This window comes from Drosophila willistoni, chromosome 3R (genome assembly GCF_018902025.1).
Source record: "Drosophila willistoni isolate 14030-0811.24 chromosome 3R, UCI_dwil_1.1, whole genome shotgun sequence".
Classification (NCBI taxonomy): Eukaryota; Metazoa; Arthropoda; class Insecta; order Diptera; family Drosophilidae; genus Drosophila; species Drosophila willistoni.
This window is the reverse complement of record NC_061086.1, coordinates 15,553,821-15,566,754: the sequence shown is the minus strand read 5'-3', so window position 1 is coordinate 15,566,754 and position 12,934 is coordinate 15,553,821. Positions and strand designations below refer to the sequence as shown.

At 34.3% G+C, this 12,934-nt stretch overlaps 1 protein-coding gene and 1 long non-coding RNA gene across 3 annotated transcripts; one reads left to right on the top strand and one right to left on the bottom strand.

The window, feature by feature from the left end:
- Positions 1 to 2,892: 2,892 nt before the first annotated feature.
- On the top strand, positions 2,893 to 4,191 carry LOC124459768. 2 transcript variants are annotated; one of them, XR_006953786.1, is made up of 3 exons: positions 2,893 to 2,976; positions 3,869 to 4,016; positions 4,166 to 4,191. It is a non-coding gene; the product is annotated as an uncharacterized LOC124459768 (long non-coding RNA). The 2 variants fall into 2 exon arrangements; XR_006953787.1 differs by having other exon boundaries at positions 2,898 to 2,960.
- Positions 4,192 to 7,310: 3,119 nt separating this feature from the next.
- On the bottom strand, positions 7,311 to 12,630 carry LOC6650151 (activin receptor type-2A). The gene is made up of 6 exons (XM_002074040.4): positions 12,114 to 12,630; positions 10,315 to 10,482; positions 10,078 to 10,254; positions 9,234 to 9,379; positions 8,346 to 9,161; positions 7,311 to 8,287 (listed from the first exon to the last, which is right to left on the bottom strand). The coding sequence occupies exons 1-6, from the start codon at positions 12,160 to 12,162 to the stop codon at positions 8,108 to 8,110; spliced, it is 1,536 nt and encodes a 511-aa protein (XP_002074076.1). The 5' UTR covers positions 12,163 to 12,630; the 3' UTR covers positions 7,311 to 8,107.
- Positions 12,631 to 12,934: the final 304 nt, after the last annotated feature.

Sequence of the window (12,934 nt, the reverse complement as noted above, 5' to 3'; positions counted from 1 at the left end):
ATAAGGCGAATTCAGCTACGAGTAGAGCTGGAAAAAACATCGATGGTACTATCGATGCATCGATGGTTTTGTATTTTTATAAAACAGCACTATCGAAGTTTTCTTTCTTTTACAATTCTTCGAGGGAAAAGCATTTAAGGAAGAGTTTTCTGTTTTGTATTTTGCAATTTAATTTGGCAAGTAGATTTTACTTCTGTACAGTTAATAATGTCTTTACAAAAGTTTTTAAAAAAAGACCAACAAATTTCTATGTGTGCCTGCATCGTCCTGCGAGTCGGTGCCACTATTTAGCACGGCAGACCAAATAATATCGGATAGACGTTGCTCTTTGAAATCTTGTGTCGTAAAGAAACTTTTGTTTTTAAACAAAAATCTCAAAAATGATCCCTTACCCTTGTTTTTTTTTTTTTTTTTTTGAATGGCAATAATTTAAAACAAAAATAAAAGCTTTAAAAGAACGTAATTTTAGTTAGTTATTAAAAATTTTACCAAATGAATGAATTGTTATTTACTAAATTTTAGCTTATAATTAAAATATAACCCCAAATCTTGCTTAGTCGCTTCGTTTTAATTTAGTATCGCTTTAACTATTGTTGCTATATCTCTTTATTTATCGATGTTTCATCGATGTTTGACGTTGAAAAAAATTTACAGAATTCCGGGGCTGCACAACTAATTACAGGGCTGCAGAAACGATTTCGAGGCATTATCGATATACCAATTTTGCCAGCCCTGTTATCGGAAATTTAAATTGGGTATTCAATATTTTTTTTCCACCATAAGTATTGGAATATTCTTTTTTGTAATTGGCAAAAAGTAAAAAGAATGCAGTGTTTGAAAAACCCTCATATAATAGCTAATAAAAGAAAAAACACTATTCTACTGATAAGGAGACATGTGGAATTTCTATACAGGGGCGTAGCGAGGTTGTCGATAATGGGGGGATGATTCTCATTGAATTGCCGACTTACCTCGTGTATTTGCCAACAGCATGTAGATTTGCGGTAGAAATAAATTTACTTCGATAAAACAAGGTCAGTATATAAGGAATTTATTCTTTGAAGATAATTTGGCAAAAATTATAATTACAGCATTTGGTACGTACATGAATGTGTAACTAAAACTAACATTGCGCAGAAATGGACGACAAATATTTCTAAGTTCCTTATATTCGTTGATCAATTCTATTCAAATTTTCACTCTGCGGTGTTTCAATAACGACCATTTTTCTACGAGTTCGTGAATGTTTATGTCGTCTACCTTATCGTTTGAAGAATAAAGTAGCATCAATGCATTCAACCGATCATCTCCCATCGTTGTTCGCAAATGATTGAAAACCAATTTCAATTTACTAAATGATCGTTCACAAGAAGCTGATGTTACAGGAGCAGTCAAAATAAAACAAACGAGTTTGTAGGCTAAGGAATCACATGTTTCAACTTAAACACAACTTCCGCAATATCTTTGAAATTCGTACACTCTTTACATGAATCGAAATGAACTTGCAACTCAGCAAGCAAACATTCTGGTTCCTCGCTAAAATAAAAGGGTTCTAATTGCACAATGGATTCGATTGAATTCATTGTGACATTTTTTCTGTCAATTGGAATTTGAAAAACTTTCTGGACACACGCAAATGTTGAAAAAGTGTCTTTCAAGTTTTCTTGAATGCAATTGTTGAAAACTTGAAGCACAGTCCTGAATTCTTTTCGATAAAATGTCAAGAAATCAAAATTGTGAGCTGTTTCTGGATTTGCATCATACTTTTTTGGTACACGACGCGTTCTGTGACGTTTCGAAAAATCGTCTCGAGGATTAATCTTCAATTTTTCAGCAAATACAGCCGAGCTATTTATCAATGCATTGATCTGGTCGTCATCGTCCATTTGTTCAAATGATGCGCTTGTACTTTGAATCAATAAAGAAGCATCAATGACGGTTAATTCTACTGCCTCCAAATTTTCCGTCAAATGTTTGACTTTGAACATGACATTTTTGCAAAAAAATAACGAGCTGATAAAATAAAAATCCAGAATTTTTTCGAGCAAACCAGAAGCGGACGTACGTGTACGAGAATCGAAAAATTCTGGATCGTTTATCATATTTTTCAAAACCTCCACAATTCCTTTAAAAGAAATCCACATGGCTTTGACTGACTCAGCTCTAGCAGTCCGTCGAGTTTTCGACAAATTTTTCAATTGCAATGAATTTTCAATACTTTTCAATTCTTCACTTAAACTTTGGAAACGTTTTGTGCTACCATAGAAAAATACATACAAAGCTTATAAAACATTGAAAAACTCTGAAATCAAAACACTTGCATTGCATGCTGTTTCAACAAATGTGTAGGTCCGATGATCTTGGCAAGGAATGTAAGGGATTTCTTTTTCACATTTTTCGGACAGTTTTTTTTGTGTGCCAATATATTTACCGGACATGTTATTAGCAAAGTCCTTTGATTTAAAAACAATGTTTTTGGTCGAGATATTGAGTGACTGAAGTGCAACTACAATTTTATTGGACAACTCTTCTCCCGTTTTTTTCGTTAAGACAACATCCATTTTCAGAAGCCTTTCAACGGGAACTAATCTATCATTTGTTTGACGCACGTACCGAATGTTGATGGCGAGTCGATCTTGATGTGATAGGTCTGGACTTGTGTCAGCCATGATAGAAAAAATACCTGCTTTGTTCACTTCACTTACAATGGCTTCTTGTGTTTTTTTCGATTTTGAGAATCAAAAGTTGTTGATTAGCCGATTAGTTTTAAACAAATTGCCGACTCTAAAAACTTGGGGGGGTGTCACACTCCTACCCCCTCGCTACGCCCCTGTTTCTATATATTCCACAATTCCATCGCTAGTATCGATATATTTTCAGCTGTTTGCAGTTGTTTTCATTTTAGATTCTCGATCATTCTTCTTATCAAAAATTTAAAGTAGTTATTCGCCGACTGTGCAGTGCGTAAATTCACAGGTTAAAATTTTATTAATTTTAATGCAGAATTGTTTTTGGAATATTTAAATAATAAAAAACATAACCTTTATTATCTATATCCAAAAAGAAAGCAATACAATAACAAAAACAACTTATAATTTCAATCTGCAATCCGCAAATTTGTAGATTAGTCATCCCGGCCGGAGCACCAAATTTTCCACTTTTATTATCTATATCCGAAAAGAATAACAAATAAATAAATAACAATAACAAAAACAACTTATAATTTCAATCTGCAAGCCTAAAACTAATTCATAATTTCAATCTGCAATCCGCAAACTTGTAGGGCAGCTTATTGTATTTCACCATCTTATGAAAACTTTACGAAGAAGGAATAGGATAATCCCATGTTTCTTGTTTTACTTTCATATCCCCTTTTACGCTGCGTTGTGTGTGTATGAGTGTGATCAGATGATTCGAGCAATGACTTGCTAGGCAGGCAGAGCCGATTTATATACATACATACATTGCCTGTAACTTGTGTTCTATGTATCCGATTTGATTAAAATTTCGGGATCTGATGTTTTATATAAAAAACTATTATATTAGTAAATTTCAAAAGGATAATCCAAATTCTTCAAATATGTTTCTTGTACAACTACATGATATAGTGGTCCGATCCTGAAAATTTTTCTTGTTTTCTTAGCCGGGTTATAAGTATCTCATATATCAGTAAAACGAATACGCACCAACGGGCAGGCGGACGGTTGAACATGGCTATATCGACTTAGCTTCTCATGCTGATCAAGAATATATATACTTTATGGGGTCGGAAACGTCTCCTTCTGTGCGTTACAAACATCTGACCAATTTTACAATACCTTCTGCAAGGGTATAATAATCCAAAAAAAACTTTTTTATTTATTTACAGCAATACTAACCTAAACAAACACAATATACTAGGCACAAGGACTTTGGCTCAGCCGTTTTTTTAATATTTCTTGTATTGTCATAAAAACACAGTGATCATGTATTTCAATAAAACACATATACCAGTTACAGAAAACTGGTGCAACTTGGTAAGTATACGAAATATGAACTCATGCAGATGTCTAGTTCATATGTACATATTATGCCACACATATAAATTTGTACATATGTAGATACACATATAAAGCCAGTTTGCATTTTAATCTTATCTGTATAATATTAATTTTTTTACTTCAAGAACGCCCGTGATTTTATTTGCCGGCACTGGTGGAACATATTTTTCGGTGTTACCTTAGTAATTTTAATTTTGGCCGCGATTTTCTTGTATAAACGCTGTAAATGTAAAAACAAGGAACGTAGACAATCGAACGATATTGAAGCAAATTTACTGAAACCGCCGCATTCTGCTGGGAACGATTCGTATAACGGTAAAGCAGCCCCTATTGGAAATCCGATTCTAAAATATAAAACCAAGATTATAGCTGCCATACCGAAAATTTCGGACCAGATAAATCCTAAACTCAGTAATCCAATCACTATACACAAAAAAAAAGACTATAATGGCCATACCGAAAATTTCGGATTCAACAAATACTAAACATAATAATATAATCACTAAACACAAAAAAAAGACGATGACCATGACTCATGACTATGGTGGAGAACACTTAAAATCCAATTGATTAGGCTGTGCAATTCCAAAAGTCTCTACCGCATCTCTACCGCGGATTAAAATTGACAACTTATTATTTCGCGCACAGCGTAATGTATACTTTCTTACTTAATAACTTAAAGTATCTATACCTTAAGTACAGTTGGACCCCGATTATCCGAGCTCCCATTAACTGGACAGCCCTATTATCCAAAATGAAGTTGAGTTTGTGCCCTTGTTACTGTTAACCGTGATTACCTCTATTATCCGTGATTTAAAACAAAATTTTTTTCAAAAAAAAAAAAAAACTAATTCGAATTTATAAATATTACATATTACATATTTTTATGGTCAGTGTGCGTGATTAAAAGATATGGTTTTATGTACCTATGTACTTATAAAATTGAAAGTACGAAATACGTGGAAATTTTGATCTCAATTTACCCGACCGTCCCGGATAATCGGGGTTCAAACTGTATATGTATTTGTATTAAAATCAGATATATGCAAAAAAAAAAAGACTTAAACTACCTTAACTAATAACTGCAATATTTTCTTACAACTGCCCAAGCATTTCAACGACATTAATAATTAAATTTAATGAATTTATAGAGTACGAAGACTGTTTTTATCTTGACACATTTTTAAAAAATATTGTTCAATTTTTCAAAATTCGGCTGTGTATATTATAAGGATATATAAAATACATCTACAAAATGTAAAAACAAACTGTTTTAATAAATACTTTTTGCATAATTTGTGTGTTTCTTTTTCGTATGCCAATTTTGTACTCAATATTTGGGCAGCCAAATTGATTTTCAAAAGAGAAATAAAAATATCGCTGATGTAAGTAGTACACAAAAATTAAAAGCTTTTTACTGAAAATGCACTATTACTCGATTCGATGAAGGTGGTCATATCTAATAATTTAATATCTGGAATAATTGATCGCTAATAGTTTGTGATTTTGGTTTTTCTATTCAAAATACTGATACACATACATATGTATATAACAAATTGCCCAACAGATCGTTCAGTTTTATAGTTGTAGATCTGAGATAAATAAACATTCTTTATAATGTAGATCTTAAGATCTGTAGAGGAATTGTGGATTGTCAATTAATTAATAATATGTTTATTAATTTTGGTCACAAAAATGAAAACAAAATGATTTAATTTCATTATCAAACATTTGTTTATTTATTATAATTTCATTATTATCGAAGATTTCATCATTTTTCATTAACACGGCTTGCATACATCATTTCATTTATTGATAATGAATTTCATAATGGGTTTTTAAAAAACTTGACGCTGTTGATGTGGAGAAATGTGCATTTTCATAAAACCATTTTGTTTTTGTTTTTTCCTTATAAATATTATTCGTATTTATGAATGAATCAGTTTGAGTTCGATTGATTAATGCATAAAAAATATACAAATGTGTATGTATGTTTGTATGTATATATATTTATCAAGTGCCGATTACAACGCTTTGTAAGTGTGTTCGGGCAAATTTCTTTAATATTATATGTCTGTATACATATATAACCTTATAAAAATGCTGATAGAAATGTTTTAAATATGTTTGTATGTGTATATAACATGTATATTAATGCATTTATGTGTGTTTGTGTGAAATTTTTTGTTCTTGATATGTAACAAACTACTTTGTGTGAATTATCATTTTGCATACTAAGTTTTCTATTTGTTTTCTTATTGAATACTATCCTCATATCATCTTAAAATTGCAAAAAAAAAACTATCAAATTATATTCCAAATATATATATAAAAAAAAGATTGTTTCTGAAATGTCTGTTTTTCTCTTATTTCTTAAATCATTTAAATGCTAAACAAAAAAATCAGGTAATCAAGCATTTTAGTGCAAAGTGAATAGTTTTTGTTTTTAGTTTTTGTTGTTTTGTGTTTATTTTGTAAAGAATAATTTTGATCCTGTTCGTTAGAAAACCTTTCAATGAATTTATACAGAATTATGAAATAACTTGCAATTAAATTTTTTTAGAGTTTGTGATCAATCATGATCATAATCTTATAGTCCCGATTTATACATTTATTCTTATCTTGTTGGTAATGAAACTGAAACAGACCGAAACTCGTGTTTTCCATCTTTTATAAGTTAACAAAAAAAAAAACTATAAATTACATCGATATGTCGAGTTTTAAACATTTTTGCAACAGCTAAGAATAACAATTTTGAAATTATATTGACACATTCGAAACAATCATAACAACCAAGTACAATTCCATACACTATTTTGAAAATACCAATAAAAGCGACAGAATACAATCGACATATCGATATAACAAGTATCCAAATGTTTGTCCATGACATTATCTTACTATATGCTAAGCTTAAGCCTAAGGATAACAATAATTAACATACTTACATAGTATAGAATACTACTTTTTGTGTGTCTGTGTGTGTGTGTGTGAATGGGTTTTTGTATTTTGATTTATATTTATAAATTTGTATGACACAATTGTATAGACTCGAGGTCGTATAAATCGTATATGCGCTTATGTTATGTTCCTATTAAAAAGAAACTTTCATTTGAAAACTTCAGGTGTTGCTTGTACTGTTCAGTAGAATTCTAATTACATTTATAATTACATCATTTTTTTTTATGTTGAGTGAATTATTATTGGCACTATATAACGCTCTTCAAACAGCAGACAACAAAAGTAAATTAAAATAAATCAAAATATAAATCAAATGTAAAAAGTAATTTATTTCATATACAACATACAAACACAAATAATTGTGCGGGGGGAGGCAAATGAAAGTATTAAAACTAAATGATCAAATTAAAATATAATTATACTTTAGACTTAGCTGCTCACTATATATGTTTTTTTTATATATAATATATATGTAACTAGCATTATCGAGACGTTTCGTTGACGCATAAATGAACAAAACAAAATAATTAAGGAGGAAAAAATAAAAAAGAAAAGGACTGGCTTGACAATAATTTCAACAGGTGACAATTGCAAAAATTTTTGTTACGAAATAAACAAAATAAACACGACAAAATTAAAATACACATGCGAAAAACAAAAAATATTCCTTCAATTAGTATTAATATATATACGGTTATCAGTCAATGAAGTAAATGTCAGATGAGTTAAACACTAAAACATTCTATTTGTATATTCATACAATTGGGCGGCTCCCATGGCCAAGCACTTCCTGCAACGTCTAACGTTTTGTTCTGTTTAGCTTATAATTGTATCAATCAATTCTATGGGATATTCAATATATTGGCTCCATTGAAAACCCCAAAGATAATCAAAACTTTATATATAAAACTATTGCGGATAATCACGACTTGTCTCTTATAGGAGAATAGCTGCGCATATCATCTTCTTTTCACACTCTCAAATGTTAAAAGCTGCCTACAATCCATAGAATATTGACTCATTAAAGCCAACTGATGACGGTGTATTATTGAGCAAATCACAGCCCCTCCTTTCGACTACTCCTTGGCTGTGATTTAATACCGCTTCTATAAACAGTTCGTAGACTCTTTGGCATCATCGATATTGGTATGATTCTTAATGAGCAATTGTGTTGTTGGATATTTGTTCATTTGAGAGAAACGCTCCATAACACAGGATGAGCTAAGACGGGCCTCGGCATCGTGATCCCAGCACTCCTCCATGGTGTCGCAGAATATGTTTAATCCCTGAAATCAAATAGTTAATTGGAACTTTTCGAAAAAGTTATTTTCGCTTTTAACTTACTTCATGGGCACGCCAAGAACTGCGCAAATGTGGACGCAGTTTTTTCGTCACCACGCTCTCCTGTACTTCATCGAGTGTGGGACGCTGACCAAGTTCCGCCTCGAATGGTAGCTGAAATTCACCTACAGGACCAACCACATCGCAACGTGAAACCATCTCCCACAGAACTAGGCCACAAGCATAGACATCAATGCGCAGAAAGGCATCTCTATTAAAGTTAATGGCACCCTCAAGTACCTCCGGTGCCATATAACGACGAGTGCCCACTTGACCATGTGTGTCGCCACATGGTTTGCCCGGCTGAAAGATCATGGCCAGTCCAAAGTCAGCTATGCAGGCGGTCAAATCACCCTTGAGAAGCACATTTTTGGATTTGAAATCTCTATGTGCTATCGAAGGCTTCAATCCATCGGCCTTTGTGCCCGGTATCTCTTCATGCAAATGAGCCAATCCGTTGGCCATGGACTCGGCGATACGACAAAGTTCCAGCCAGGTTATTGTATGGGACTTGAGGTAATCGCAGAGTGAACCATTATGCTGATAGGTTGAAATCAACCAATATTCCGGCTTATCCAGATGCTTCTCCACACCCAAGAACTCCAAAATGTTGGGATGTCGCATGCGTGGCAATTTGTAGATCTCATTCTCTGTAGTCCAGGATTCTTTTTCCTGCATTCGAAAGATTTTCACTGCAACATCCTGGCCATGCAACTTGGCTTGCCAGACATCACCGAAACGTCCGCTGGCCTTTTGCTCCAGCAATTGGATGGGCCTGTTACTAAGCAGCGGCGATGTGTTTGTGATTTCTGCCTCGTGCTGTGTGGTGTGGAATGTGTTAAGTGAATTAAGATTAACATGATCGATCCAAGGCGAATTTCATTCTCTTACCGTGGGTATTTCATTGAAATGAGCCTGCTTCCGACGGCGATAAAAGAAGAGACCCATTATCAATATAAACGTGAGAAGCACAAATATCGAAGATCCAATATAAATGTACAATAAATTGCTATCATCTTGCGTTTTCTCTTTGGGTACTGAAAGATAGAGAAACAAAACAAACAAGTTAATATGCGTTTTAAATTGAGGGAAAAGCTTTAAAACGCTTGCCCCAGGTGAACAACATCTCAAGTGGCACCTGTAGTTAAGCTATCCAAACTCCTGGGGGTTGCAAAAGAAAAAAAAATAAATAAAAAGGGCAAAAACGAAAAGGAATGCAAAGAGAAAAAAGAAAAAACGAAAGTTCGCCCCCAATATGGCATCTTTCCCGTGTTTTTTTTTGTAGTTGAGATAAAAGCAAAGCTAAACCGAAGAACAAAACAACAAAGTGCAGAGCACAAAAGATGAGGCAGAGGCAAATGGCAAAGGGAAAGCCAAAAGGCAGCAACACCCTAAAATAAAATAAAAGCATAGAGTAGAAAAACAAATGGGGGAAAAAAAAGGAATAAACGAACGTGCACAGGAGGGCAAAAATTGCAACACATGGTGGTGGCGCATAGCAGCCTCCGTATTCCCCTTTAACTGCGGCGCCACTTCACGTTGAGAGTTCGTTAACACGAAAAACGTTCGGTTGTATACGTATGTATATGTGGGATAGCCCCATCCCCGTTGGCCCTTCTTCCTTCCTTCCTTTCTTTTGCCAAACCTCTGCTCTCTCGAAGTTGCCACAGCAAATTGTAATTCAACAAAAATTGGGGTAAACTTTAAACAAAAACAGATCTTAAACAAAATCTACCTTGCGTAGTTGCCTCCGTTGTGGTCGGTATGTATTTGTGGTTCTTATTGCATAGAGAACCCTTGCAGCAACAATAATATAAAGAATTCTTTCTGGGTGCAGCACTGGTTATGCATTCCGTTTGATTGCACTCATGGTTATCAGAGAAGCATCCTTTCATTTTGAGTGTCGTAACGCCTGCAAGGAGATTGGAAATTAATTAATAAATTAGCAAAACAACAGAATGGACCATCTTACCCGTCGTTTCATTAAACATCCAGAGGGCATAGCAGCTGGGGGACTTGTCCGCTTCCACCTGACATTCCCCAATGGAGACGCTGCAATCCTTGCAATTCTTTTCATCATATTGCTCGCAATAAATGTGATGACCATCGGTTAGAATGGCCCCATTACTCAGGCGATAGACTAAATTCAAAATAGAAATAATTACAACAAATCATTAAATATTAAAAACAAACATTATTTGTATGTATATATATTTAGCTAAAAGGTTTTATTCATTTGGGATTAATGTTTTGCATCACCGACTAAATAAACTAGTTGCTCAACTTTAAAGGCAGCTTAATTATGCTAGAAATGGGAAGCAATGATTGCTTTAAGAAATCATTTATAATAGATTCGATTCATTGTGAGGTAATTCATTGACTTAGTTGGAGTCAACTCCGAAATGCATTACGTAGTTAAAATTGGCTATAGACCTAATAGACCTAATTTTCATTGCATCAGCTAGAATTGTATAAGCCTCAAGTGGAAAGGCAAAATGCTAAGGATAATAGTGGATTTTGCATCGAGAAGGGGTAAGGTAAAGCAAGTTAAGCGGTATCCTTTTGTACCCATATCAGATTCGCTTCACCTGGAATTTTAACCGTTCCTATTGGGGCTTAGCTTACAGCCATTGAACGCAACCCCCAAGTTTTTGCACAAAATTAGCTAGGCTGGCCAGTCGACCAACCCACAGAGCAGCATTTGCTTTGCCGAGTGGGCCATAACCTCAATGCAAGGCAAACTCTTCCTCTCCAGCTCCATGTGAATGTGTGTGTGTGTGTGTGTGTGCTTGTGAATTGAATACCCATGCATAGTGGTGGCAATATTATTAGCCATGCAATCTGACTCTAATCACAAATAAACTAACATGAATTAGCACCAATCAAACATATTCTGGCCCCACGGTCCTTGTGGGTAATAGGATGTGTGTGTGAATGTGCATGTTGACATACGCTCACTCACTCAGAGGTTTTCAGTAAAGTAGATACATAAGCATGAACTTTATTCACAGGAGAAAGGAGAGATCGGGAGGATGAGTTTAAAGTGGCGCTTGATGGATAAAAGGGAAAAAGCAAGAACAAGAGCGAAGCGAGAGTAAGAGAGACAGTTCACAAGAGAGAGAGGGAGAGCGTGGAGGAGCATGCCAGAGATTTAAGCCCCCGCCCCCGCACAACTCAAACCAGAATCTGAGAGAGAGAGCCAGCCATACAACAAGTTTCTAATGCAGCGCACACATTTATCCCATTCAAAGAAATACTCACACACACACACAGACATACAAGCACATTATGCAGGAAGTTGTAAAAATTAACACGGGGTCGATTAATTGACACTCTGTAAAGAGTGATAGATCTGTCGTGTTAATGCAATTTTGCACGTATTAAATTTTAATTAGGAGTTATTAGCCAGAAAGCGACTCCTTTCGGGTTTAAAGATTCCAATGGATTCAACTTTTTCCCATCAAAATAATGAAATTTTAGATGTAAATACTTTTTTAATTCGACGCCTTTATAATGGTGTAGTATGGCAGTTAAGTGTCCGATTGCAGAGCGCAAGTCGAGATGCACAGATTGCGAGTTTTAAAATATAATGTAAATAATATTGAAGGCAATTAAGGCGCCCAGTATTAGAGTCTACAAATAGAACTAAAAATATAGACACACACACACAGAAACAAAAACACCCACACACAGACAGTTACAAGCTTACATTATTCCTACACATATGGCACATGTGTACACATACATATACATATTTAAATAAATACGTACCCAGAACAAGCTGCACTGTTAGATAAAGTAAAAAATCGTAGTTGGACATGGTTATGCGTTATCACTTGTATATAACTTGTTTACTATAAACAGCTTTATATTGTTGTAATACGTAACAGAGTACAGCGCATTTGTCGGAGCAAACGGTTCCTTGAGGGTTAAATTTCAATTGGTTTTGGTTTTCACGATACAATATGTACACAGGTAGTATGTATTTATTCGTTTGGCACAGAGTTTTCTTTTATTGTTGCACTTGGAAAAGGACAATACACATTATGTAGAGGCTGTGTGTGTATGTACATATATGCACATATGTATACTGGATGCAGCGAATTCGCTGACCATGTGCATTTCCCGCGGTCTTCGGTTGCGCGATTATGCTTATTTGATTACATTATCTTTAAGAACACTTCCAATGCACACTTTTGTGCCATTTTATCAGTTTAATTTAAGTTAATGTTAACGTGCGTTTTTTCAGCTCACTCCTTAAGGCTTAGCGTTAGAGATGGGCAAAACAGTGATGGCTGTACCGATGCATCACAATGCTTTTGCCCCTATTTTAAAAATTTATTGTGGCATGTATGACACTACATTAACTTTGGCCCATTGCGACGGTAGTTAAATACCAATAAATTAGTGCAATTAATATATAAATATAGTTTACCACTTCAGAAATATCTGTGCATGACCCTTTTGTTCAAGCAATGTGCGACTCTGTAAAACTAAATCGTTTTAGTACTGCTTATAGTTAGGTAATTATCTACTTGCAATGTACGGTCACATTGGTCAAAAAATTAATGAATAAAACAATGACAACAATT